The sequence below is a fragment of the Pyrgilauda ruficollis genome, unplaced genomic scaffold, assembly GCF_017590135.1.
Source record: "Pyrgilauda ruficollis isolate IOZ18807 unplaced genomic scaffold, ASM1759013v1 scaffold57, whole genome shotgun sequence".
Classification (NCBI taxonomy): Eukaryota; Metazoa; Chordata; class Aves; order Passeriformes; family Passeridae; genus Pyrgilauda; species Pyrgilauda ruficollis.
In genome coordinates, this window is record NW_024527377.1 from 195,401 (window position 1) to 223,023 (window position 27,623).

A 27,623-nucleotide genomic window follows, 5' to 3' on the forward strand; every position below is an offset into this window, starting at 1 on the left:
ACATTTTATTATTTATTTATTTATTTAAAATAAAGTTCGGAGACTTGCTCTTCAGACAGAATCCACACAGGAAGCAGGTTGAAACAATGTCAGTGCACATTTTTATTGCAATGAAAACAGAGGGCAATGACTGACAATTACTACAGCTTCATATAATTATTAGCAGATCCAGCAAGTCAGCTGAGGATCCAGGGTTGCACAGAGAGACCCCAGTAAAGGTGACAGAGGTTACAGATGAGGCACAGGGCCATGACCCCCCTGTCAGTGAGAACAATCCAGCTGGGGCTTCCCTCATTTCCACTATGCTCAGACTCCATAAGGCCTTCAAATTATGTGATGTTGTTATAAGAAGGACATTCCACTCCCCTGAAAGATTATCAGATCTGCTGCAAAAAATACTAAAGTGTGATGCTAGCCTGAGATCAATAGTTTAAGTAAGAAAAATGAGACTTGTTAAAACACTGTATTTTAAAAAACACTGTACTTTTTCTTATTTAAAAAGGAAAAACAGGTTTTAAGATACTGAAAGGTTCAAGAGTACAAAAATATTTACCTTTTAGAAATACCCAAGCCTACAATCACATAAAATAAGTCTCAAAATAACAATCTTCATAAAAATTTGGCCACCTATATTTAACTCAAGTCCTCAAACCTGTCCTATGCTGATAAAAAGGCTTTCTTGAGAAATTAAGTTACATCTAAACAGTACATCTTTAGATTAACTCTGTAAAAGTAAAAGCAAGATTAAATACTGCTGTTATTAGAGAAATTAATTGAGAAGGGATGAGAAGATCAGGAGTCACAGATTATCTTATGCCATGTTACATTTATGGCAAAAGCATAACTGCAGGAAATTAAAAATAGTATTTCAGCTCCCAAAAGCAGCTTGAGTTAATTGCACAAGTTCCTTGCAGTTGTTATAAAGCTTAATATTTGTGCTTGAACTTCAGGGACAGCCTCATTCTTGTGCCAAGAGCCTGCACAAGACAACCTACCCTGAACTCATGCATTAGAGATGAGACACTGTGCTTTTGTTAGCCCTTACAAAAGGTGAATCAGGGCTGATTTTTATTTATAGAGGATAAAAATCAGTCCACCCAGTCTGACAGACTTTAAGTGACCAAGAAGTGCACATACAGCCAATAAATACAAAAAATAAGAGGAATTACACTCTTCAAACAATGTAGTGTTCATAAAACAGTAGTAGCACAACTTTGAGCTCTACATTTATCTTCATCCAATCTAGTTTTGCTGAACAAAAAAAAAAAAAAAAAACCCAAAAACCAAACATACATAAGCTGTAGGATTTGAAAAACAGAACACTGTTTTTTGTTGGTGTTTGGGTTTTTTTTTTTTTTATAAAAACCTCTATGGTCCCAAATTAGTCCTTTTGAATTTTTAATAGCTGCAGGTCAACATATCCAGTACAGAAAATCAGATTTTTGTGAGCATCAAATAGCTTTTAAGTTTGTAAATGCTACAAAGGTTTTGTGAAAGCTTTTGAAACTGCAGTGAGTGTTCTCTGAAGGTGCAGAACAAAGTGGTATGTATTCAAAGAAGAAATTAAATACTTTGGGAAAAAGAAAAAACAACATCCCAAGAGAGCTAAAAAACTGCTTATGCCCATATACCACTAAAACCCTGAAAGCTATAATGCATGGCACGTTGGGACAGGATCATGGACTTGCTACAGCTCACTTTTCTGTTGAAAGTGGGTGTGACCCACCAGAAAGTCAGCAAATTATAGTCCTTTCTCAGTGCTCAAGATTTTCCCCCTTCCCCAAGACACTGAAGATTCACAAAGCTGAGGGTTTTGGGTGGGCTCAGGCTTTATGAAAGAGCAGCAGCTTTTTTACAGGAACAGGGGGATCCCAGGTCCTGGGAAAATCAAGTGGCACCTAAAGCCACTCTGATGGTGTGTTTAAAACCCACGTCCTTACAGGGAAGTCTGTGTCTGCTCTGCTACAAATGAATTTTGACTCCACTTAGTCTATGGGCTTTGGTCACAGATTTCAAAGGAGGCCAGGATCTTTCTTTTAGGAAAGGCAGACACCCAGCTCCCCTTCCTCCAGTCAACACAAAGTGACAAAAAACACCAGCATTAGGTTTGCTTTTTTTTTTTTCTTCCCCCTTTCAGCAGCTTTTATCAAGTACCTGACTGCCTGGAGTCACTGCTGTGCTATTTCTAAGGCTCACTTCCAGCTTACTCCTTGGCTTGTGCTCAGCACAGGCAGGCCCCCGTTCCTCAGCAGGGACTGTGACTGCTGACAAAGGCCAGGGAACAGGACACTGAATGACAGACTAATGGTCCTACAGGAGCAGACAGCATCTGGTCAGTGTACGACGCAATGCAGCACGGGGGATAACGACTGTGGTGCACTAGCTGTTGGGTTTTGTTCATTTTCCTCTGGCAGCAAATGAATTTTGAGATGATTGTGTTCTTCTTTCAGTCCCTCTGAGAGGTGTGTCTTTCTTCAAAAAGGTGTTACCAGACTTTTAGGACTCTCCTTGGAACTCCTAATGCCAGTGGTTTGTTGCTCATTTCTGAAACTGAAAGCAAGTAAAAGACTGAGAACGTTTTCCAGGATATCATCAGACACTTCCCTCTCCTACAAGCACCACTACAATAACCATGTTACACTGCTAGTATAAACATTAGATGAAATATAATGTTCTGTACAGTGTGCCTTGCTGGATGGCAGCAGCAGTGCAGCAAACAACGCTTGGAACTTGAACATCATTCAGCAACTATAATTCAGTTACTTCAGGCTGTTGATCCAAGAAGCCTCCAAGGGGAATCTGGTTTGACTCTAGGATTTCTAGCTACAGTTTGTCAACTGCAAAGCTGAAAAGCCACATGTAAGAAGTAATTGTGATAAAGAGCAACATGTCCTTTCTCAAAGAAAGGCCTAGCAATTTTTCTTTTTCTGAAAGCATAATGACAGCTCCTTATGCTGACCAGGAATTAGATACAGGGAATTCTAGCTTTTTCAGGCTATTATTGCTTACAGGGGCAAATTCTGTTCCAATACCAGTTCTCACTGAGCTAAATGGTGGTTATGCAGCTGCTCTTTAATTAATTCAGTTCCCCTTTGCTGCTCTAAGAATTTTTCTGACACTGCAGTGGATGTGCACAGATTTGAGCAGAAATGTTTCCTTGGGGTACCCTAAATAACAATATTGGTGGGACAAGAGAACTGTCATTGCTTACAGCTAAATCATATAAACTAGAGGAAAAGCTGTCCTGGCCTGTCTCTGGCTGCCCAGGAAGAGGCTAGAATGTTGAAATCCTGCGTTTAATTTAGAATAGTACCTAAAGAACTTACACTGGAAAAATGAAGGGTCTCATAATTCATATAATCCTACTAAATAAATAGTTTAAAGGAGTAGTTTAAATAAAGAGTTAAGGAGAGTAAATGATATAATAGGATGGAAAATGTCTGGACATCTGAAGCAACAGCTTCAAGGTGCTGTGAAGGTCAGCCTTGCTTTGCCAGCACACATCACCTCTCAGGTTTAGACATTCTGGAGAAATTGTATGATGTCATTGTCTGTTTTCTTTGGGATTGTTAATTTGACAATCTGAAGGGCACTTTGAGAGCTTTGAAGTTTTGCAGTGGACCTGAAGAAACATGCTTCATGATTGTGAAAAGGGACTGTGTTCTAAACTCCTGTGAAGAAGGATGAATGAAAGCTGCCTTACCATTTCACCTTCATCATCTGCTCAAAGCTCTCGGGCAGTGGATTGCCGAAGCTCTCGGGGAGAAACAGGGTCAGGATCCCAATCAGCACAGTCAGGCTCCCCATCAGGATGTATGGTAGGAATCTGTCATAGGCACCTGGCAGAACACAGAACATTCCAACCGTACTCAATGTCCACAACTGACAAACCCACATGTAAAGTTTATATTCCAGACATTGCTGTAATGCAGAATTAATTGGAATAATTAGCTGAAAGATTCATCAATATCAAAGGTGAATCCAAAGCTGAATTACATCTATTACCTGCCAGCAAAAGGACTTTTCAATTTTAAAGCTTCAACATGTGCTCTTGGATGGCCACACCTACCATAATTTCATGCCAACCCCCACATTTGTGTAGCAGCTAAAAGCTTGGGTAATTTTTTTGTTTGTTTGTTTGTGGGGTTTTTTTTTAATATTTTCAACTGGGATAATCTACATCTTTGCAAGGCAATAGCTCTGCTGGAGCCTTCAGTACCACACTGTCATCAAGAACCAAATCCTCTGTTAAATAATATGGGGGAATAAAATTGCTTGTAAACAGTGAAGCACTAATCACTGTCTGAGATCATGTACCCTGCTGGGCTGATGCAGAAGTAGGGAAGAGACTAAGTCAGCTGAACAGGTCAGTTACAGACTAACACCTCATTAATGAGGAACTGCTTTGAAGCCTTCCTTGCTGCAAAGGGAGAGAACATCAGGCTTCCCAAGACACACATGAGGCTCTGACCTTAGTCTACTCAGAAAATTATTTTGGACTTGAAGGCAGCAGCCTCTGCCAGCAGCCTCAGGCTGGCACACAACTGTTCAGGCAGGATGCAAGATCCTCAAGTCACAGCAGCATAGCAATGAAAAGGTCTTTCAGAAAAGGGATTAGCTAGGAGTTAAAGGTACTGAAGATAGAGAAAGTACCAAACTGGACTTGACAGCTTTATTTTATAGCTGGGATAGAGCAATATGCTTTATAATGTATGGAATAAACCCAGATTAAAGAGAGGACCTCTGGGTATGTCTTACAGAGCCAAAGTTTGTGATCTGATCTCCTCTGTGTTTTTGAGCTGGTGGAACTGCAAGGTCCTAATTTAGCTGTAGCAAATAGCAGCAGCTGACAAGTTTCTCCTCAAATCTCTTAAAGTTTAAGAAACTATTTTGATGTCTGGAACAAGATTTTTTAAAAGACTGAGCCTAGGGATACCTGGGAGAAAAAAACCCCACAAACCCACAAAAAACAATCAGCAAAAAAGTTATTTTGTCTACATTTCTCTCTTAGTGCTGCAATGGAGACTGGAGACCTTAAGGAGAGTCACAGTCCTGCTGACCTTTTCACTTCACATTTGCACTGTACAAGTATGAAACAAAGACAAGGTATTTTCATCATTTTTGGTACAGTGTGTTCCAGTTACACTGGAATGCAGAGGTGAGTCAACACTGATTAGTTACAGATATTCATCTCCTCTCCACTTTCCTGGCATGGAGAATCAGCACAAACCCCTCAGCAGTACATCAGCAATGTTTTGTCAAAGCCAGCGAAGTGAAGCTCATGTTGTATCAAAGATCTCAGCAGGAAGCAACACTCATTAGGGGCAGAGAGCTGACATGGGTCCAGTGATGGCAGAAGGAAATAAATCATGTGTGAATGAAAGAAAGAGGAGATTGAGCACCCCAGACTGAACAGAAGGTATTCACTTTCACCCTTAGTCCCCTAACCTCTATCACTCTTTCCTGTCTGCAACATGAGGAACATGTATTTTATGTATTAAACAAAAAACCAAACCAAACAAAAAAAAATTTGTCAGTTAATATATGTGCAGCACTCAGAATGTGATGGCATTGAGTGTCAAAAAAAGCCTATGAGGAAATTAATAATTCTGCTTACAGAAATATTGAGCAATAAGAAAAAGCAAAATGAATGAATGCTGAGATGACTGGTTTAGAAACTAAAAAAAAAAAAAAAAACCCACCAAAAAAACCCCAACCAACCAACCAACCAACCAACCAAAAAAACACACAACACTTCAAGTAAACACATTTTCATGCCACTTAACCTGTATGGTTCTGTATGGTTTCCATGTATTACTTTAGAGAGCACAAATCCTGGGAATGTTTGGATTCCCACCTGCCAACATACCCATCTCAGGATGCACAGGGACAGTACCATGCAATGAATTTCCTACTGCTACATTTCCTTACTTGCAAGACCACTTCTTGTCACACTCTCCTGGGAAACTAACTGGCATCCCGAGATGTGATTATCATTTCAGCCACACTGCTTGCACAGTCTATAAACATCATCATTGTATTGGACCAGCTCTAACCCACTTCACTGATACATGAATGGTCCCTAAAGGAATTAAATGCCTGATCCTTCTGTGAAACCCAGGGAGCTCCACTTAATTTCTACCACGTGTGACAGTGAACTCACACCCAAGCTGAGAGAAGGAACTGAAAAGACAAGTGAAGGGACTTAAAGCTGAGCCTGCACTGCAGAAGCTCAGACACCTTCTCTGGGCAGTTGTGTGGTGCAAGGCACGAAGAACGAGCTCTCACCCAGGTAAACGAAGTAAGGAGCAATGATGCTGCCCAGCCTGGAGGCCGTGGAAGTCGCTCCCACTGCCATGTTTCGCACCAGCGTTGGGTACAGCTCCACATTGTAGACATAAAGCATTGAAAACGCAGCTGTGATGCCAAACTTCCCAAGCATCACCAGTGCAACAGAGAGGACATTAAGTTCTGGAGAAGAAAAAATAAAATCAGAGTGAATAAACAACACCCTGTGCTTATTACCTGTATTATTCCTACATCCAAAAGACTGTATTGCTGTGTTTTTCCAAAAGGTCACAAGATGGGCGCTTTAGGGTTTTTTAATTATACCAAGTATTAATTCCATCCCTAGATGACTACAAACTCCCCATTAAGCATAATGTAGACGCTCAGGTTATTTTGTATTTTTCAGATTTTGGTTGTCTTCAAGTAAAACAGCATTCTTGAAATGGAACAAAACTCTGTATTACACAGCAATAAACTAGAAGCTTGAACTGCCCCCTTTTTCACAAAATCATGTGGAAATTTACACACAGTGAAATCCAGATGCAGGTTTTTGTCGCCTGGAAGCACAACCAGATAAATCACAGTACACTTTCAGCTTTCATTTTAGAACTTTGCTCCCCCTGAACTATATAAAGCTCAGTAATTTGACACAATAAATGAGAGTCGAGTGTGACTCAGCATATACAAATGCAAAAAAAAAAAACCTAAGGCTGCAAGGGATCAGCATAAACTTGACCTCAAATTCTAAATTTGGTCCTGGTTTCCAGTAATTTTGCAGAGCTGTTACACAGTACCATAACATATTTTCAGTGTTTCATATACTTAAGTCACACGTTTAATTTTGTACCTGCAGGAACCAGCTGAATGAAGAGGACAACACTTCCCCCTAAAAACAGGGCGCCAGATAAGGAGTAGCGCCGTGGGAGGGAGCGGAGGAGAAGCCAGGCGATCACATATGCTGGAACTTCAATAACAGCTGAGAGGAAACAGTTGATGTAGGCATTTCCATGCCAGTCTGGAGTGCTGAGGGATAGGCCAAAGTAACCAACTGATGTGAAAAACCTGAGAAAAGCAATAAAACCAAATTATTCCAGAAACAGCAGTCTCTGAACGCCTCCAGTGTTGCCTCAGATGTCGTTACAAAAACAGGATATCACAAAGCACTGCCACAGGCATTGTGGCTTAAAAAAGTCTCAGTGGCAACCCCCTCTTTCTAATTTTGTCATCCCATTCAGTCATCACATCCACAGCAGCTGGAAGATACCTCAGATTTCTCTGTCCTTCCTGCATGCACTACACCAAGTAAAAAGCTTTGTGGAAGTTGTTCACAAAGACTTTTCACTGCAATGGACTCAACAACACAATGAAACTCTTGCAAGCTTCCCAAGCCAACTACATTCCTACTTGTAGCTAGTGTCAGGATCTCCCACCCTCAGCAGTTCTGTTATATCTTATTTAATCTTCACAGAGAGCTGGATGTTCAGGTTTCAGATCTCAGGAATGTATTACCAAATGTGCTAGCCAATTCCTTTCTGCTGGAGTGAATATGGACAGAAAAGAGTTCTGGTTTGTCTACACAGCATTATTGGGTCCTTATTTCTCATGGCTGCCCAGGCAGGGACCAGGATCTCACTGAGATGGGCACAGTACAGAACAGAACAAAAATGCTGGCCAAGGGTCTGGCTCTTGTTATGTCACTGAGTTGCTGCCTTTGCTTCAAGAAGAACATTTCTCTTCAAATAGAGATTACAGAAATGGGGAGCACAAAAAAAAAAAAAAAAGCAACGTACTTAAAAATACAGAAGTTGTTACGTATAGTTTTCTAACTATTTTACATCTGAGTCAAGGCTACTGTCTCCATATTCTTGTGTATTAATGCATTGTGGGTGTGAGGACACTGAGGGCCATGTACCAGCCGAGGACCACTGGAGCTGGGCTCTGAGGCTCAGACTTCTTATCTAAACCCATGGCATGTGCCCTCAAATCAGAAACTGTTCTATTGCCTGGGTACTTTAGGAATACACATTTCCTTACCACAAAAGTAATGACATAATAGTAATAGTTGCAATGTTTCGGGTTCGAAATAGGTCCAGAAGGATAGCCTTCTGCTGCTGCTGAGGCTTCGAATCCTGCATCTGAAGGAAAAAGGAAAACAAAACCAAAAAAATTCCCACACACCTAAGAGCATAACAACCTCTGCTACCCACAGTCCAGGCAGTTATGGAGTTATGACTATCAGGGGATAAGTGGTCAGCCCAAGGGTCACTTCTGCACCAGGGAGCACAGTCTTTAGGTGGAGCTTGTCTTTGCACCAAGCTGTACTCATGGGAGTTTCCACTGCACCACGAAGACTAATTAGAAAGGACAATCAGCTGACCAGGCAGACGAGTTAACGTTTCCTTAAGGATCTCACAGGGTACTTCCACAAGTAACCTCAGCACCAGAGGCAGTTCTGTCCATTCTCTGCACTGTCCATTCAACTCTCTTAAGCCTTCATAAGTGATGTGAAATGAATGTAGGAAATCAGCCAGTTTTGCTGCCTGCCAGCACCCTGACAGGGGGAGGAACAGATGAGAAAGGTTGGTGAGGCCAGGGCACATCATAGGAGCATTCACCACCTCAGATTGGAGATGGAGGGTCTAGTTTGAGGCTTGAAGCAGGAATCTTCTGGGCGGCATTAGGGTTCCTTTCTGCCTGCACACTTTGCCCGTGCTAGGGCAAAGCCAGAACTTGTGGCCAGGCTTCCCCCAGGCCCAAAGAACAAACCACCCTGCTTCTCCCTACAGGACTATCCAGGAGATACCCTTTTCTAGGAATAGATGATGGTTTCCAAGGAGCGTCTTTCTATTAATGTTTGAAAAATACTTCCAACATGAGACTTAGCATGCAGACATCTTCCTCAGGCTTTTTTGTACAGACACTTTGGCACACAAAATTTCCATGAAGCAAGTGAGTGTCTCCTTGGTTTAAGAAAATATGCAGGAATGATAAAATGCTGCAGTCCAAAAAAGTAATCCCTAGTTTGAAAGACATCTGAGGCCTGGCTGTGAAGTAAGGGAAGTGCTTTTCCACGGCTGGTGTAGAATGAGCTTCCCATAATTGGAACATGCACTTCAATTTACACTAAAACTTTCACTTGGGAAAGAGATCTTCAGCCAAAATATAAATGTGGCAGTCAAGTGATGGATCCTGCCCAGGGGAGGGGTAACTCACAGCATCTTTGTCCTGCAGAGGAGCACACGGTGCTTTGTTTTCTGCTCTCTCTGCCACGAAACAAAGGTGGCAGTATAAGGCAGCAGAGGGACATCCGACCTACAGACACACTGTCGTTGCTGACGCAGGGCTGGAGGAGTCTGCACAAGAAAAATGTGCCTCTGTGAGGAGCTCCAGTGAGGGCAGAGCCAGTAGAGGGAGAGATGAGCACAGGAACCAAGCATCCCACTGTGGCTGTGCTGCTCCCTGGCTTGGGCTGCCAGGTTTGCACTAGACTTTCTTCTTTTAACCAATAGGTATGAAATACAGAAAAACCAGTTTTGAAGGAGAGCTTGATGTTCTTCGCTGTCTTCACTCACATCATGGTTTTCAAGACTCCTTGTAGCACTCAGGTGCTTTGGCTGGTTTGGGCAACCTGAGGAGTCCCTCAGGCTCCACAGAGACCCAGCTTGTGTGGGTGCTGATTCAGGGCCCCCCACACAGCCCTGCAAAGGGCTCTTGCTGAACTGCAAACTGCTAAAAAAGCACCAAACTGAAATGGGCACAAACACATTCTCCTTGGGTCTTTGCAGTGCCCAAAGGATGAAGCAATCTGGGTCACCCTTGCTTTGAAAACCACAATAAACTACTGCTGAGGAAGAGAATTTTACTGTGAAAAGCAAACAAATAAAACCTCCCTCTGGGTTCTCACTTTGATCTCTCTGATCACTTTGCTAACCCAGCACTTACCGCAGGCCAACAGTCCCTGCCAGCCCAAGAGCTGCTGGTGCAAACCAGCTCTTTGCTGGCATTTCCCAGCAAGTCAGCCAGCCAAAAGGGAAGTGCCAGCGAGATAAAGTACCAGGATGCATGGAACATACCTCTGCAGTGTCAAAAAGCACAGCTGGGGCTGGAATGCCATTCATTTTTGCAGCCTTTTGGATAATAGCTTCTGCCTCCTTATATCTTCCCTGGGAGATCAGCCACCGAGGAGACTCAGGAATGATCCTATAGTAAGTTTCAGAATAAATGATTCAATGTTTCCCCAAAAGTAACAAGTTATAAATAACAGATTTATTGTGCCTAGGAGTTACACTCGGATCTCACAGATTGCTTGCAGCAGGAGACAGCCAGCACAGAAGTGTGTGGGCAATGTAACTCAAGTACATGGGACCTATTGTCATGCTAAAGTAGATGCTTTGTCCTCACTGGTTGTTTTTTAAGGAATATTTGATGTCCACCAGATGTCACCAGATAGACACAAAGGATGGCAGTAGCTTAGCCAGCGTGAATCAAAAATATTCTTAAGAAACTGCACACAATGTGGAAATGCTTTAAATATGCACAGCGTGTATTTAAAGGTTCTGTGTCCTAGGAATGTTATATACAAACATCACCATGTTACCACAGCTCTGAGGCAGATTCTCCCAGGCAGAGGGCAGGGGCAGTGTCCCCTTGCAGAGCTGATGACATTTTCTAATTAATTACAGGCACATGTTGAACGAATTAACACCAAGCACAGGACAGAAAACTTTAACTTTAACTTTGCTGAACTTTGGGCATGGTCTTAACAGATGCTATCTTGCTCCCTTTAGCCAGCAGCACTTTTTCCTCTCCTTGGAAAAAAGCAGGTCAGGCACTCCTTTTCTGATGAGCCCCAAAGACTGACTAAAAGCCAGGTCAATCATTACAAACATCAGATGATTTATATCTGATCACTAATCACTAATGGGACTTTCTGTAAGATGAGCTGCCTCCACTGCTGTTCTTACTGGGAAAGCTGAGGATCCTGAGGCTGCAGAGATAATGCAGGGAACCTTCTGGAGAATTTGGAAGGGAAATGAGTAAAAGAGCAAGAACTGTACAGAGCAGAGGGATGTGTAAATCACATGGCCCGTGGAAGCAGTGGGTCCACATGCCAAAACGCCAGCTGACACCAACCTGCCTTGGCAGAGCTTTGCCAGGGCACCTTGATCCCCTTCTACCCTCACACAGGCCCCAAAGTGCCTCAGAGAAAGTTTTTAGCTCTTTTAAGTGCAAGCTTTTAGAAGTCCTGGGAATTCCCAGCCCATAGATTTCAAAGCAGGACTCTGAAGCCACACTGTGGGGACAAATTTCCTGTGCCTCACAGTGCCTGTTTTGTAGCAGACATCTGAGAGGCTCCCACCCAGAACCAGCCTCCCAGAGAACAGCTGCTTGGTGCAGAGGGAAATGCTGCTGTGATGAAGGAATTCGAAACACTTCAAGTGAAATAAGCAAACTGACCCTTAAACAGAATCAGACTGTCTTTAAAATCCAATGACAGCAGAGATGGAGCTGAAAACCATTTTAAAGGTTTGGTTTGAAGACTGAGGTTGAAAAAAAACCCAACTAAGCAACAAACCATCAACAGATACTTCTAACAAGACTGGGACATGCAGGAGGTGTTTTAGACTATAGAAGAGTGTGTCTAAATCACTCAACTGTTATAAAGATCCCAATTGCTCACTTACAGATGCAAATTTTTCAAGATAGCAAAAAGAAAGGAGTTCCCTGAATAATATGAAAGAACTCTTCCTGTTGTGAATTATTCTTAAAAGTGTGAGTGATACCTTGCTTTTCCTTTCCTATTTTCAAACACCTGTCCCTTTAGAAAACAGCAGATGCCCAAGGCAGCAACGAAATAGGGCTGTCCTTCTTCAGTGCTTCTGTCCAGCTAAAAAGAGCAGGACTTCAAGTACACAGCACCAACGAGGCTCTCTAGGTAGTTACTCGACTTAAAATTGGCAAGAAACACCAAACAAACAATGTCCCCCCAAGGCAGAGCCTTCTCACATGGTGAACAGAAGGGTGCCCCTCCTCCCTGCCCCTCTGCCATCACCCAGCACAAAGAGCATCAGGCGGGAGGAGAGGTGGGAAGCGTGGCCTGGGCATGGACTCACCACCAGAGCGGGATGCAGAACAGCCCCGGGACAGTGAGCGCCAGCAGCAGCATCCGCCAGTCTCTGATGAAGTAAGCAAACAGTGGCAGCAACATGTAGCCAATTGCAAAAAATATGCAAACTCCTAATGTAGAGAACAGAATACGAACTGATTTGCCAAGAATTTCTGTGCCTGTTTAAAACAAGGGAGGTTGGATTAGCATTTTAACTCTTGGTTTTCAAGCATGACTAAATACTTTATTGCATTTACAAACAAAAAAAAAAAATAAGCTAAACAATCTTAGAAAAGAGCAGCACAGCACAGACACGCCTGTACAGAAAAGCTGCTGGGAGTATTGGGAACCTTCAGATAAAGAAGCTACTTCTGTTTGCTTTGATTAATGCATTGGCAGACACAGATAAGGACAGGCATGGAGGATGGCTGGCAGACTTCCAGGAGCCTTCCCCACACACTCGCCTAGGACACATCCTGCTGCCCCACTTAACCCATCCGGATTTAAGATTAATTCACTGCTGGGCACTTCTGAAAGAGCGAAGGTCTGAGCACAGCAGACTGGCATGGGATGGAAGGATGTGAATTTACAGTAAGGTGAGGTGGAAACAAATTTCCCACCTATTTTTGGGAACAGAAGGAAGGTTGGAATGTTGGATCAGCACACCAGGGGCTGAAGGACAGAACCAGGGAAGATGCCATCCTCTAGTAATGTTACTGTTCCAGTAGCCAGGCAGCAGTCAGGGAAAGCATCCTACAGCCATTGCACCATGCAGCAACCTAACATCGAGTAATGAAAACTCAGACAGTTGTAAGCCTTTCACAGCACCTAAATTCTTTTATAATAAAACACCGAGCCACTCCCTAACAGAATCCAGTGAAGCTCTCTGGTCCACCTCACTTCTCCTTGAGCTCTCAGCCCCTGGTCTGCAGAGCTCTCCTTCACATTAGCAGCACTGCAGGGCCATAACTGCCACAGCTTGATCTGGACTCGGTTAAAACACAAACAACACTGAGCGAACTGAGGGTCACAGTGTGGAGAGTGTACTTGGGCTGTGTATCATGGCAAGAAGTCCAACATTTATTACTGCAGAGAAGATGGAAAAAAAATACCCAAGACTGGAAAACCCTCCTATTTGATAGTTACATGAATTCTCATTTCAGAAACCTGGAGTAACTGAAGAAAGTCACAGTAAAAAAACCTGAATTTGCTAGGCTAAAATGAGTGTGTGGAGATAAATGATATCATCTTCCTCTTGACTTGCTCTTGTTTAGAGGGGCTTTCTTGGGAGAGGTCTGATACTTGAAACATTGGTTTAAGCCTGTTAACTGTTACATTATAATTTGTGTCAATTCAAAGCCAGTATGAGATGACGTCTCTCCTGCCTTTCCTCCTCCCTCATTCTCCTGGCCATGGACCAACAGTTCTTGGACAATACCAACATGCCTTCACAAACCTCTGTAGTGTTTTCCAGTCCCAGAACCTGAACACGACAGTTTTGAGCACAGAGAATAACTGACACTAAAGCTAAGAGAGAAATTTCACAGCATGTGGTTGAAAAAAACCCTAATATTGACTACAGAAGTTCACCAACAGCTCAGGGGGAACTATTTCCATGAAGGTGGGCAATAGTGCAAAGGGCAGCATGAGCCTGGGCAGCTAAGGATGCTGAAACAGGGTCTGAGCTACACATGGGGAGACAACAGAGGTTTGGATGTTGAGAGTTTGAGTGACAAGAAAAACCTGTGCTGAACTTGGAAAAAAAACCCACTGCCCTTGGGGATGGAGGGTGCCAGGGCTGCAGCACAGCCAGGGTCAAGGGGGCCTTTATAGGTGCTGGTGTCACTGCTCCCCTGCCAAGTGCAAGTCAGCCCTGCCTGCTCATGGAGATGCTCAACGGGAGCATCTCCAGCACATCCTGTAATGAGGATGGGCTTTCTTAAGGAGTTACTTTTCTTTTTATGGGGATATTCTCCTATTCAGTACCTCTATCATGTGCAGCTTTCTGGAAGCTCCTGGGTTTGCCTTGCCACAGGCAGAAGTCCCAGTGCTTATGGGGACACACTGGCTGTGGAGTGTAGGGTGGGAAGGACCCTCTGTAAGTACCTCCCTCCTTACCCACGATGGTCTGATGGCTCACTCAAACAAGGAAGATAAGGTCTGAGTTAGTTTAGATTAACCCTGCCCTTAGAACCAGCCTCAAGGCTGCTGGGGAGTGGCCAGCACTGCTGCCAAGTGCCCCAGGAATCTGCCTCTGCTCCCTGGGAGCCATCGCTGCTGTGGCACCTCTACAGAGGAGAGGAAGGCAGAAGAGACAGCCCGATGGGGCAAGGGCCAGCAAACAACAGCTAACCATTAAAGAAGCCTAATGGCACTGGGGGAGACCCAGCCCCTCTCTCTACAGAGGGATCATTTGCCCACTGGGGTGTTCCTGGCCCTCCCTTCCAGCTTCGTTTCTCTGAGCACCCAGACAGCATCCCAATCCACATCCAGCTGTGCCCCACCTTCCCAGGGGAGGTGGCAGCCAAATTCCTGCCTGATCAGGACCTGCACCTCTGTGCTACACAACACCCATGTGTTTCCACAAGGATTTTCAGCTTTACCCAGTGCTGCACCTCCCAGCCTTCCCACGGCAGGCATTTGCTCCAGCTCCATCAGCTCCACGCAAGAATTTAACTACCAGGACAGTGGGAGCAGTGGCAATGGTGACAGCAATGGCAGGAACAGCTACAATGGTGATGGCAACAAGGGATCTCCCTGCTGACAGCCTGACCTTAATCATCCCTGTGCCACAGGCAGCAGTGACTGGTGGCTGTCTGGGGACATGATGCTGTATCCTCTTCATAGTTCAGAAGAGCATAATATGAAATCAGTGCTATTTTTTCTCCATTAAACCTCATGGGGTAGGAAAGACCAGCATGAACTAGTAATGTACAGTTTTAATCTAGCTCACATTGCAATCTACAAATTGTAATGTTGACACCAGGGGTTTAAAACCAGCCATAAATATATATTTATACAGACTTTAAAGACAGCAAATCCCAGTTTCCCCCCTGAGACCTGCATCACTCATCCCCACAATTTGCCTGTGCAGTTGCCTTATCTGAAACCCCCATGTCCAGTGGGAGCCTCTGTGGAGTCTCCTTCCCCATGGGGTCCTTTGTTCCCTGCAGAGTCCCCAGGCAGCAGCTGCAGCCATGCAGGGGTTGGGTCTTTATTCTTACACTCTCCATAGTAAAGAAAGCAAACCTTATCTTCCAAAACTTAGGACTTCATCACTGATCTCAGCTCTGAGAGCATTTATGGCTAATGGGGCTTTGGCTCCTAGCCATCTCCTCTGCTCTGGTCCCCTGACACTCACTGTGCCTGGAAATTGCTGGTTTGCTCCAAGGCTTTGCACTCAGGTGTGCACTGACCTCTCTGCAAAGGGTGCAGAGGGAGGCAGGGGTGAACCCAAAAGCCTTTTGTATCTCAGACCTGCTGCTACACCCTGAACGCTGCCTTGAATGTCTCCAAAGAGGAATTAAATGGATGTTTATTTAGACTCTTCCTGCTCTCTTCTTTTTCTCTAAACCTACAGAAAGTATAGGTTTGAAGAATCACAGAGAAAATAAACAATCATACTGGCCTAAAGTAGGAATTTTACCAGTGCAGATGTACCACTGTCTAATTAAATAATCCAGGTTCAGAGGGGAAAAAAAAGTAACAGTACATTAAGCAAACATGTAATCTAATGAAAATATATTCATACCCAAAATGAAGGCCACCACGTAGTTAGAGATCTGTCCCATCCCCACAATGAGAAAGAGCACTGTGAACATCTCCCAGCTGGTGGAAAAGATCTGCAGGAAACTGAAGCCAGTCTGCACAGCCATTGTCAAAAAAAGGATATTCTTCCTGCCAAACCTTAAGTAAAGAAAAAGATTATTACTGAAACAGCAGGTATTTATGGTGGGGGCTATGTAAGAGGGCACAAGGGAGAACAAATATCCAAGCTCAAGTGATGCATCTTAGCACAACCTGAAGTTCTGTTCATGTTAAAGAATTTTATTATTTTCATATGCACTAAAAAACATTAACATTTCCAAGACCCACGAGACAAACCCACGAGAGAAGGAAAGCTATGAGAAGAAACTTCAGAAAGCCACTAGACAGAGATCAAGGAGACTAGGTGACAGTACAATAGTGAGACACATGCAGACTGCAAGCCACACACCTGAAAGTGAGGAAATGATGGGTTTTAGGCTACTGGCACCTATACTTTGCCACTCTGTTATGCTTTGAGTGTGCTAAATAGCTTTGTCAACTGGTTCTGGTCTGAGCTGCCAGACACACTGCCCCCTTTCTCCCACCTGTTTCTCTGCATTAGGATTATGTGGCATGTGGTCCTGGAGAGGCAGGACAAGCTCAGTACAGGTTTTCATACCTGTGGGCACAGATGCTGCAGGGGCTGCATCACCTGCTGCCTGCAGCAACCCTTCACTTGGAAAGGCTTCTGAAGCAGGCATGGGGAAACTGCTTAGGGACAGGCTCAGATCATAACCCTTTACTGACAAAACCCCCAAATAATCCAAGGAAGCTCATGTGGGAAGGCATGAGCCAGGCTCTCAGTGGCTGCCACCAGGGCACACACACTTCCTCAAATGCTCCCACTGGGAAATGGCACCACTGGGATTTAGTGATTATCTCATCTCCCTTTCAAACAGTAACACCAACTGACTTCTGCACTGGGGCAGGAGTCAGGCGATTAAATTCAGATCACATGGAATTTAATGCTGGAGGCTCTAGGATTAAGACTCCCACTGAGTTTTGGAAGCCCTCCACTAAGCACCCAGAGGAACCCTGGTACCTTATGACATCCTAATTCCCAGAGAGCAGTCAGAGCAGGACCAGAGATCCCACCATGTGGCTATGGACACAGGGCTGAGGGCTGAATGGAGCAGAGATTTGCACAGGGAATGTATATTCTGCATTCAGCACTTCTAAGGCCAAAACCTCAGCACTGCTGAGACAATTATCAAATGCCTGTAATGAATTTTTTACATTTATCTCTACATAGTGAGATGCTATGACAACTGCTATCATTTTCAGGTTATCTTTTTTCCTTCCTCTCATATGTCTTACTCTGTTTCCACCAAACCATCTCTCCTATGCAGAGATTCCATTCAAAGGGCAAATTCCTATCTTGCAGCTCTAACAAGGGATTATCAGTTAATGTGCAACAAAACCCAGCATCTTTTAAACTACTAAAAAGGCTGGATCAAGAAACAAATGGGAAGTGGGTTGTGAAAGGAAACCCACTGCATCAATCTGCAAAGCAGCCACATGGGCTCCTTGTGGAGATCAGTCCCTGGGCTCTGAAGTGCCTGAGAGAGAGAAATCCTTCACCTGGGGTAGACCAGGATGGGATTTTTGAAGAAGCCAGGCCAGTTAACTAATTTAGATCAGAACTCAGAGCACTGGACATTTCACTCCTTTTGTCTCTTAAAACAAATGCCCCGGTGTGCCCATGGTGTTACCTGTCTGAGAGCTGTCCCGAGATGAAGGAGCCAATGAGGACCCCCACAAAGAAGAGGGAGGTGGTCAGTGGGGCTTTCCAGTCGTCCTCACACACCAGATTCCACTGCAAGAGAAAGTCCTGGGCTCAGACACAGCCCCAGTGCTGTGCTGAGCCTCGTCCAGCACAGGGGCTGCTGCTTGAAGACACACATTTCCATGCAATGGAATTCTGTTTCCCCATAGCCACACTTCCACCCATCACCAGCACTGTTTTCTTGGTCAAGGTCACTGCTGGAACACCCTGCTTAAAGCACAGGAAAAAGAAGGGAAAGTGACTGGCCTCCCCATGAGGCCAAAGCACCAGCAGCTGTCTGACACAGCCCCGTTGCCTCTGGCCAGCAATGCCAAACCTGATGGAGCCCATGTGTGCAGCTCAGGGGCTGTCCTGGACCTGTTTTCAGTACAATCCTCCCATCATGTACCCACCAGACCCCTGGACCTGGCTCCCCATGGTCCAAGATGCTTCCACCAGTGAAACAGAGCAATGGAGAAGGGTAAGGAACCATCCCAGCTAAGGACAGCTTCCAGTTTACCTCTGCCAGCACAATACCTGCTGCATCTCTGTAACTTTTTGGGCTGACAAAGCATATGTAGGAAGATGCACAGAATGAAATCTCTTGCATTGAAGTGCTACCAAATTCTGCTCCACCCCACAACCTGCACCACTGACTTGCCACCCATCACTCACAGCCTCATGACAGCAGCTGGCTGCGGTTGCAGGCTTAGGACAGGAGCCAGTGTGGAAACTTCCACCTAAAACTACTCATAACCTCAGACAAGGTTTTAAAAAAAAAAATAAAAACGGCATCATGAGCCTCTGTCCACCGAAATTAGAGCTGAGCATGTCTCTGCCAAGGCTTGCTCCCTTCCTGGTGACTAACCTCCTGGTTAAGGCATGCCTGCCTTAGGGAGAGGCTTCAAACATGTCACTCTCAGATCAGATAATTCTACCACAATGGTAAGCTAGTTAGATCCCAGATTAAAGTATGGCATAATTTTAATAATTAGCCATGCTATCAGAGAGCGGGGCCATTGCCCCACCCTTTGCTCAGAGAATGGATGGGCCAAGCACAGGCAGAGGCTTGGTGACGGAGCAGAAACCTGCCATCAGAGCTGCTCAGGCTCCTCACTCAACTGCAGGCAACAAGGAGCAACCCTTGTGTCACAGAGACAGCCAGGCGCTGTCTGGTGGCACCCAGCCCTCCCAAAAACAAATCACTTTGGATTGGTGGGTGAGCTCCACAGCTGCTGCAGAACAGGCAGGCAAGCTCCAGAACAAGGGGGAAGGTGGTGTGGTTTGATGCAGTTTGCCTTGGACTATAATTCAGGAAAGAGATGCAATTAATGCCGATTTTCAGACAGAACAGAAGCATGCTGCCAGCAGAGGAGAGTCAAGTGCCTCTGCCCTTTGCCCAGCCTGCAAAGTAACACCAGCTGCATGACAAAAAAATGAAGCTGAGGTTAAATACACAGCCCATGCCTCTTCCTGAGGAACACACATGTCTTCAATGCAGGAACAAGGAGACTTGTGGACTAAAATGTGCCTCCAAGACTTAAATCTGATTAAGAACAAAAAGAACCCTGTGGCAGAATTTTCTGTAGGGTAATTTTTTGTCCCTGCTGGGAAGGGAGAGGTGGTGAAGTGTGGGCCTCTCTGGACACACACCTGCACTAATCTGCACTGTGTTTTGAGAAGGTGGAGGTTAGCATGTGGGTCAGTGGGGCTCTGGTACATTCAAGGATACTAGATGTGAAAAACAGATGCAAGGATCTGCTTCACCTGCGAAAGAAAACAGATTTCTGTAAAGAAAGTATCAAAAAAATCAACTTTTTTGTTTTATTTAAAACAAAGCAAAATTCAGCTCCAAAAAACATGGCATTCAAGTGCACTGCAGAGGTCTTTCACCTCATCCTGCTGCACCTTCCTTGCCCCACTCAGGGAAAGCTGTTGACTGACAGCATGGCAGAACCTGCAGCTCACACAAACTATTGTCAATTATCTGGGTACTGAGCACCTTGGTCTGGGGCCACCAGCACAGCACCTGCTCCTGGACCTTCAGACTTGAGCTGCTCGAGGTTAAGGATCAGTGTTTTCAAAATGTTTCCATGGTGCCAAAGGCACTTTGGCTGTAAAATAAACCCAGCTAAATAATAACTTGCCCATGAAACTGCATTACCTCCTTGGTGCCAAATGCCTCCTATCCAGGTGTTGGCTCCACTTTTTCCCATGACATACTGCATCCCCAGCAAAAATTCACTGTACAGGGTCAAGTTTTTCAGATTTGGGGGATGTGTAAACAGCACGCAGCAGCTGCCTGTCCAAAGAGGGGTTACTGGTTACAGGAACTCACTGCATTAGACCAGAAAACACACAAACACATCAAATACATCTGACTTTAAGTATACCTGAAGCTGCTGAGTGAACAATCCACCTATTTTAGCTCAAATATCACACGGTACCTGAGCAATACAGCCCTACCCTACAGCTACACCTCATCTCCCAAATTCCAGCTTCCCATCCTCACAGGCACTCACTCTGACTGAGGCTCATGCACAGTGATCAACCACATATGAACATGGGAAGGTTTCAGCAGTGCTTCAGTGTGTAGGGAAAAGGGAAATGTAGCTTGTTTGACCCCGTCCTCAGAGCTGCAGCCATCACAGACAGCACCAAGCACACCATGGCCACAGGAGCTACAGCCCAGCCACAGCAAAACTGCCTACAGCTACAACTTCCAAAATGTCTCTACTGGGCTAATTATACATTAACCAGAAAATAAGTAATTCTGTAATGTCCCTAGCAAAGCAAACTGGGGAGCAAAGTTCATGTAAGATTCCAGGTAAGGCCTCTGAATGCTAGGAATAGGAGCTGCTCAAGAACGCTGTTATTAAATCACTTTATTCCCATCAAATCCCTACAGCCCTTTCTGACAAGCTCCCAGCTACTGCAAGAGACAGTTCTGCTAAGTGCTGCTGGTAGGAACACTATAGATGGATGAGCTTTCTGAAAAACTGAAATTGCTGGAGAAGGTGCCCTGACTGCCCAAAGTGCCCCCCATGCCAATCAGAAATCACTAATTAACACCCTGAGCACAGCCCATTCACATCAGAGGAGAAAACACTAGTGGAGCCTTGTGTAAATGGGTGGGGCTGCAAACCAGGGAAAATTCGAACTTGTTTCCAAGAGGAAAGCTGACGATGAATAACTCTAGAAGTGTTAATTATTCACAGATGGCCCCATCCTGCTCCCTGGGTACCAGGTCCAGCAATGGGAGCAGCTCTGCTCAGTGCACAAGTGACAAGAACAAGCACCTCCATGGCTGGGCACAGGGTGGCCTCCAGGGCTGGGCAGGACTGCTCTCCTGTGATGGAAAAAAACGTAACAGAACAGAACAGAACAGAAAAGACCTTCAGATGCCTTCAAACCACAGCAATTCCTATCCAGTCTCTTGCCTCTCCCAAAAGCTTCTGGTTTCTGCCTTCACTAACATCAGGGCCAGAGCTGGGACAGGGGCTGAGCAGGATGACACAGGTGACAGACCAATAGCCCCAGTAGAGCCTCTGGCACTCCCTCTGCCCTTTGCAGGGGCCCCAAAGTGGTGTCTGGGGAACATGCCATGTCCCAGTGGTGGAGAACAGCTCAGTGTGTCCCCAGGGAGCAGTGCTGGTGACAGCCTGGCTCAAGGGAGCTAACTGGATCCTAATGCCTACTCTGAAGGGCAAAATCAGTGCTTGTCCTTGAGCCTCTAATTCATGTTGGATCTGAACTTCATTATCTGGAAGTAAAAGAAAAGTAGATTAAGTTCCAGAAAAGAATACCAACATAACAGACCCCAGGAGCCTTGCTCTAGGAAAAGGAAACCCTGCAGCCCCTTGATCTCAGCCAAGGGATCACTCTTGACCCCACAATGACTCACATTTCCACTTGCTCACCATTACTTACAGCCCCTTTCTTACATCATCCTGGCCCAAAGATCACCTGTGGACACCTTCACTTTTTCCCATCATCTCCACTTTAACACCACCAAAATGACTCAGTCTGGGATTCTCTGATCCCAGGGTTTAGCATGTCCTCACAGACCAAGCAACACAGGTGCTGAGCTGGCATCTCCTACTTCCCTTCAAGCAGCATTTAATAACAGGATTAAATGCAACTGAACGAATCAAGTGAAGTCTCCAGCCCTTAATCCTGTACCATCAGGTTCTGTTCTTCAATTGAGTTCTGAAGCTGTTTCTTCACTGAGCTCTTCTGGTGGCATGTCCTGGCTTGTCTTTTCTAATACAGAGAAAAATGTTGGGTACAAAAATAAGCATCTCAAATTTGTCTAAACTGCCTCTTTCCAGCATTTAATCAGTGCCTGTTTTCCTTGTTTTGAAACCAAATTCTGCATTTTTTCCAAATGTCCATGACAATTTTGAAACAAAGCAAGTATCCTTCTTTTCCATCTGGCTTACAGATGGGAACCTGGAACTTGGTTTCCATCTCTGAATCTGCTGTTGCCTCTTTGGCACACCCCAGGCCCCCTGGCAAGCCCCACAGCTATGTCCCATCCAAACACTGCACAGAATGCTCTTGTCTGGCATCTTCCAACCTAAATTATTTACTGTTCATTAAGAAGAATCACATTTCTCCTCTTTTTGCTTAATTTACTGCCTCTCCCAAGCACGCACTGACTCTAAAAAAGAGATAACGTCATAGAGACACCAGGATAAACTGACCTCCCTCTGGCAGTGACAGTGGCATTGTCTGGGCCAGTGGTGGCCACCAGGCACCTGCCATGCAGCTGTGGCAGCCTGTGGGTTATGTGGGCAGCAGCTGTGCCAGCCGAGCATGTAGGCAGCAGCCAGGCTGCTGCTTCAGCTCACCCATGGCCAGGAGCAGGGCAAGCTTCCCCTGCCTTGATCTGATATTATGAGGGATCTCCAGCAACTGAGTATGAGTGCCAGCACAAATAGCAAGTGTCACATGTGCCAGTGACGTCCCTTTGAGCAGGTGACAGGAGGCTGACACCTCCTGCCCACATCCTGCCTGCCTGGCATGTGGCTGAGCCCGTGTCTGCACACCCCTGGCACAGACCCTCCTCCTGCGTCCCCAGGGCACAGACTCAGAACCTTTCCTGGCTGTGCCATCCTTCGATGGTTTTTTGGTGGCAGATGCTGCTGCTGTGTCACAGGGACTCGTGAGGAGGGTTCCCCACCCATTCCCTCTCCCGCTCCCAGGGTGAGCCGGCAGTGATGAGGAGGGTGGCCCTGGCTGCCTGGGGCACGCTGGGCTGAAGGACCGCGAGCCTGCCAGCTGCCGCTGCCTGGCATGAGGGTGAGCCTGTTATTCCCTGAAACCCCTTACACAAGGAAGAACAGCATCAGCACTCCTGCAGCTTCAGAGGAATCATTTTCCTGCTCTAACGGAGCTCCGCACTCCGTGCCAGCCTTACGGAACAGCACGGCTCTGCCTCCACACCATGGCACAGCCAGAAGACCCAAACAAGCGCTCACATTGCCCGGCACCGCTGACGGTCCCCGTGACACTCTGCACAGATGATGCCACTGCAGAGCCTCACAAACCGAGCGGACAGCCTGGCTGCGGCAGCTCAGGCTCCCGCAGGAGTGACCACGGCACCTGCCTCCCACCCATCCCAGGTGACGGCCACGGAAGCCACCGGCATTCCAGGGCGCGGGGCCAGCGGGGTGCACTCTGCTCTAGCCCCGGACAGGCTGCGGTGTGTTTATCTGAAAGCATCCATGTCCCCATTCAACGCGGCATTGAGGACGAGCAATTCCATCACATAGAAAATTTACTGGAATGCTCAGCGTGCGGCAGGAGGAAACCACCAGGCTTAAATTTTCAGTCTCTGCCTCCCCCTCCACACAAACCTGTCCCAGAGTAAAACCAGCCCGCAAACACAGCTGGAAGGGCGAGGGCGCGCAGCTCCTTCGTCAACCTTTACCTGTCGCATCCCTCCCGCTGCTCGCAGCACCGCGCCCACCCGGACCCCTTCCCACAGGCACTTCACCCGATGGTTCCTGCTCCCTGTTCGCCCTCCCTCAGACAGAATGACAGGCCCCGGCCCCAGCACGGCCCGGGCCAGGGGTGTCACCGCGGCCGCGCACCTCGGTGATGATGGTGAAGCTATAGACATCGCGGCTGTACTCCCAGCCGTCCAGGCACGGCTCCTGCTCCAGCGCCTCCAGCTCCACGTCGGAGCCGGGTCGCAGCCCCAGCGCCGAGAAGTTGGCGAGCGCGGCCAGGCGGTAGCGGCGGCAGCGGCTCGGCACCTCCTGCCCGTCCCGCAGCTCCAGCGGGATGCTGGCGTTGCGCCACTCGCCGCTCAGGTTGGCCCCGCGGGGCACGACACACCGGTGCTCAGGCGTTCCGGCCAGGAACACCACCGACATCCCGTTGAAGCCATTGGGAATGATGCTGGCGCTGAGCAGAAAGAAGACGAGGCGCTGGAAGCGGCCCCATTCGCCCAGGAAAGCGGTGGCCTCATCGTAGTCGCGCATGACGAGCGCGGATCTCCGCGGGTCTCCCCCGGAGCCGCGCTCCGCGGAGGCGGCACGGGCAGCTCCGCCCCGCCCGGCCCGGCCCGGCCCAGCCCGGCCCCGCGGGGCGGCGCGTCCCGAGCGGACCGCGGGGGCTCGGCCAGCACCGGGCCCTGCCGACCCCGCCTCCCCGCGGCATCCCCGGGGCCTTCCCCCGGCACCGCTGCTGCTCCGCCGCCGGCTCCGTAGCTTTCCTTAGGAGGCGTGTCCGGTTTTTTTCCATTTATTTGCCTGGGCAGCCGCAGCCGGAGCGGATCGGGTGGCACCGGCACCGGCACGGCGGGACCGGGCGGCTGTCTCGGCAGCAGCTGCCGGTGCGAGATCAGCGCCTGGCGATGGCTCCGCCGCCCCCAGCCTTCCCCGTGCCCTGAATCCCTCCCTTGGGGACCCAAAACAGGCTGTGCCCTGTATTGCTGCTGCAAGATGGAGGCACAGCATCGTAGTCCCCCGCGGGAGCGGAGCGCTGCCGGGATCGCGAGCACAGTTAATGGACAGGGAGCTGGAACAGCGAGCCATCAGCTGGGAGCGCCGGGCCGGCTCATCCCACGAAAGGTAGCGACGTCAGTAATGGGAGCCCTCCTACACACTGGCACAGAGGAAAACAAGGACCAGACAGTGCTTTAGGAATCGAACGTTCTCACAGCCCCTGAAATCTTGCCCCTAATGCAGCCCAGTGCTTTTTCCCAGCAGTGTTTACTCTCGGCAACAGACAAGGTCAGCAGTGTCTGTTCAAGGAGCCTGTAGCAGCTCTGGCCTCCAGAGAGGAGCTTTTTATATTCCCATCTCCTATCCATTTACTATTCCTGCTCCACACGTGACTGGCTTTGCCCACAGTCCGATACGTGGATAGCTGTCAAAGCCATTTCAGAAATCCGAACAACGCTGTCGTCTTCAGAAATAACTCAGGGAGCGCTCAGAAACGCATTGGTGTCTAAAACAAGCCCGGTGCTTGCTCTGCCCGGACCGTGCGGCTCCCGGAGCTGTGAGCAGGTGCCCGTGTCGGGCTGTGCCCGGAGGATGCCCGTGCCCGCGATGTGCGAGGGCAGGCTGGGCAGCATCGCTCCAGCAGAGATCACACAGGGCGCCGGGGGAGTGTGGGAAGGAAGCACGGAGTGGAAGCGGTGGCTCGGCGGTGCCTGGGGAGGAGAAGCGTGTGGCAACATTTATCTGGCCAGGCAGCGATCTGCTGCTGCTTTGGATGTGGGTGAAGAACTCATGTCATGGGAAGCTTCAGATATCTCCTGTTTGGAGAGGACATCCTCGTGCCGGGCCTGGGCTACTGAGCAGTCCAAGCTGTCCCCAGTGATAAGAGCAGGGTGGGGGCCACTTGGGACGGATCAGGGGCTCCCAGGCAGCAGCAGGCGGCAGCAGCAGCAGCCCTCGACCTGCCCTGCCCTAAGGCTGTGCAAGAACCATAGTAAAATGCAATGCATGCCTGCTCCCATGAGGAAATTAGGGATGTGGAGTGTATTGTCTTAAGCATTAATGTTAATGCAATCTTAGTAATTATTCAGTCGACAGTAATTTATTACAGAGGACTGATTTGCAGAGCTCAGAAATAATTGTGGTTAGACTGCAAACTTAGCATATCAAAAGTGCTAGACACAGACTCAGTAAGTGGCAGATGATGTGCTTAGGTTTATCTGGTTTGCAGATGCATGCTCAACATATTAAAATTTCATGTGTCTGACATGACAAAACACCACGGGGTTTTCTCTTATACTGTGAACCTGCATCAATTAGCAGTTATAGAAATCCCTTGTGTTCTAGCCAGCTCTACAGCACCACAAGCTCTTGCTGCAATCACCATAGCCCAGAGTTTTTGCTGGGTGCTCACCAGCTTGCAAAACCCACTTGTGATCCAGCGTCAGGGATGCTTTAACCCAAGCACGGAGATTATGAAAATCACATTAAAACAGTGACCAGTGAATGGCTTGGACTGTTGTGGAGCAAATTCACTGCAGGGGAAGGACCAGTCCTGGTTCTTGCAACTGACCCTTCTTAAAGAGGCCAGTGCATGTGTCCAGAGAGGGGCAACAGAGCTGGGGAAGGAGCTGGAGCACAATTCTGAGGAGGAGCAGCTGAGGGTGCCGGAGGGGCTCTGGAGTATGGGAGGCTCAGTGGGGATGTTTTTGCTCTCTAAAACTCCCTGAAAAGAGGAGGTAGTGAGGTGGGGGGTGGTCTCTTCTCCCAAGGAACAAGCAATAGGATGAGAGGAAATGGCCTAAAGTTGTGCCAGGGGAGGTTTAGGTTGGATATTAGAGAAAATTTGTTTGTGATACTGGCACAGGCAGTGGTGAAGTCACCATCCCTGGAGAGCTTTAACATGCATGAAGATATGGCACTTGGGGACATGGTTTAGTAGTGGGGGCTTTTTTCATCAAAACAATTCCATTATTTTACCACAGCCTTATAAAACACATTTTCAGCTATTAGATGAAGAGCAGTGTGTGGGAAATGAGCTCAGGGAAATTCCTTTAAACTGAAGACAGATGCCAAGGAGCCGGCAGAGCAAAGGAGGAGTACTTCATTGTAGGGGAGATGGAACAAATCTTTGAATGGCTGAGAAACCACCTCTAGTGCAGGCACTGGGTTCTTGTGGAAGCAGGAAGCTGCTCCGATGGCTGCTGGATGCCTCAAGCTGCCCTGAGCTGTGGAGGAGCCCAACTGCTGCTCGTGCAGTCACATCACCCTCACCCAGTGTGCCACTGTGCCACTGCTGGCATCAGAGCTCCTGCTCTGCTCCAGAGTGGGGTGGTGCTGCCACAGCAGCTCTGCTCTTTGTGCTAGGGCAAAGCCCCTTTGAAGGGATCCTCTGCTGTGGTGGGACAGCTGTGCCACCCTCCCAGCAGCCATCGCGAGAGCTGGGAATTAAGAAAGCACATGATAATTTAGAGTTCTGTGGATTGCATAGCACTTGGATCATGTGGAAATTTACTTATCAACAGGGGAAAGCAAGACCTATTTTGTGTGTGAGCCTGCAGTGTGTCCTGCAAGGGGCTCTGTGCCACGTGCTGGAGCTCCTGTGCCACCCTGCTGGAGTGTGGCACAGCCCTGCTCTGGCCAAAGCCCTGGCCTTGCCCTCCTGCCTGCCTGCTGCCCACCCTGGAGCTGGTGATCACATCCA

The 27,623-nt window shown here is 47.3% G+C and overlaps 1 protein-coding gene across 2 annotated transcripts; it reads right to left on the reverse strand.

Moving 5' to 3' along the window:
• Positions 1–78: 78 nt before the first annotated feature.
• Positions 79–27,623, reverse strand: SLC22A4 (solute carrier family 22 member 4). Of its 2 annotated transcripts, none has more exons than XM_041481897.1 (10): positions 24,065–27,623; positions 17,914–18,017; positions 16,146–16,300; positions 12,402–12,525; positions 10,362–10,488; positions 8,323–8,423; positions 7,136–7,350; positions 6,289–6,471; positions 3,704–3,839; positions 79–2,550 (listed from the first exon to the last, which is right to left on the reverse strand). In XM_041481897.1, exons 1-10 carry the CDS (start codon positions 24,455–24,457, stop codon positions 2,475–2,477), a joined length of 1,614 nt encoding a protein of 537 aa, XP_041337831.1. In that variant the 5' UTR covers positions 24,458–27,623; the 3' UTR covers positions 79–2,474. The 2 variants fall into 2 exon arrangements, with proteins under 2 accessions (XP_041337831.1, XP_041337830.1); XM_041481896.1 differs by having other exon boundaries at positions 12,402–12,573.

Excerpts from the sequence above, each read along its gene's own strand:
- SLC22A4 (XM_041481896.1), bottom strand. The coding sequence starts at position 24,457 with ATGCGCGACTACGATGAGGCCACCGCTTTCCTGGGCGAATGGGGCCGC. Across the intron at positions 8,424-10,361 it reads TGCTTTTTGACACTGCAGAG|ATGCAGGATTCGAAGCCTCA; the intron begins GTATGTTCCATG and ends TTTTTCCTTCAG. Across the intron at positions 3,840-6,288 it reads TCCTTACTTCGTTTACCTGG|GTGCCTATGACAGATTCCTA; the intron begins GTGAGAGCTCGT and ends GTGTTCTGCCAG.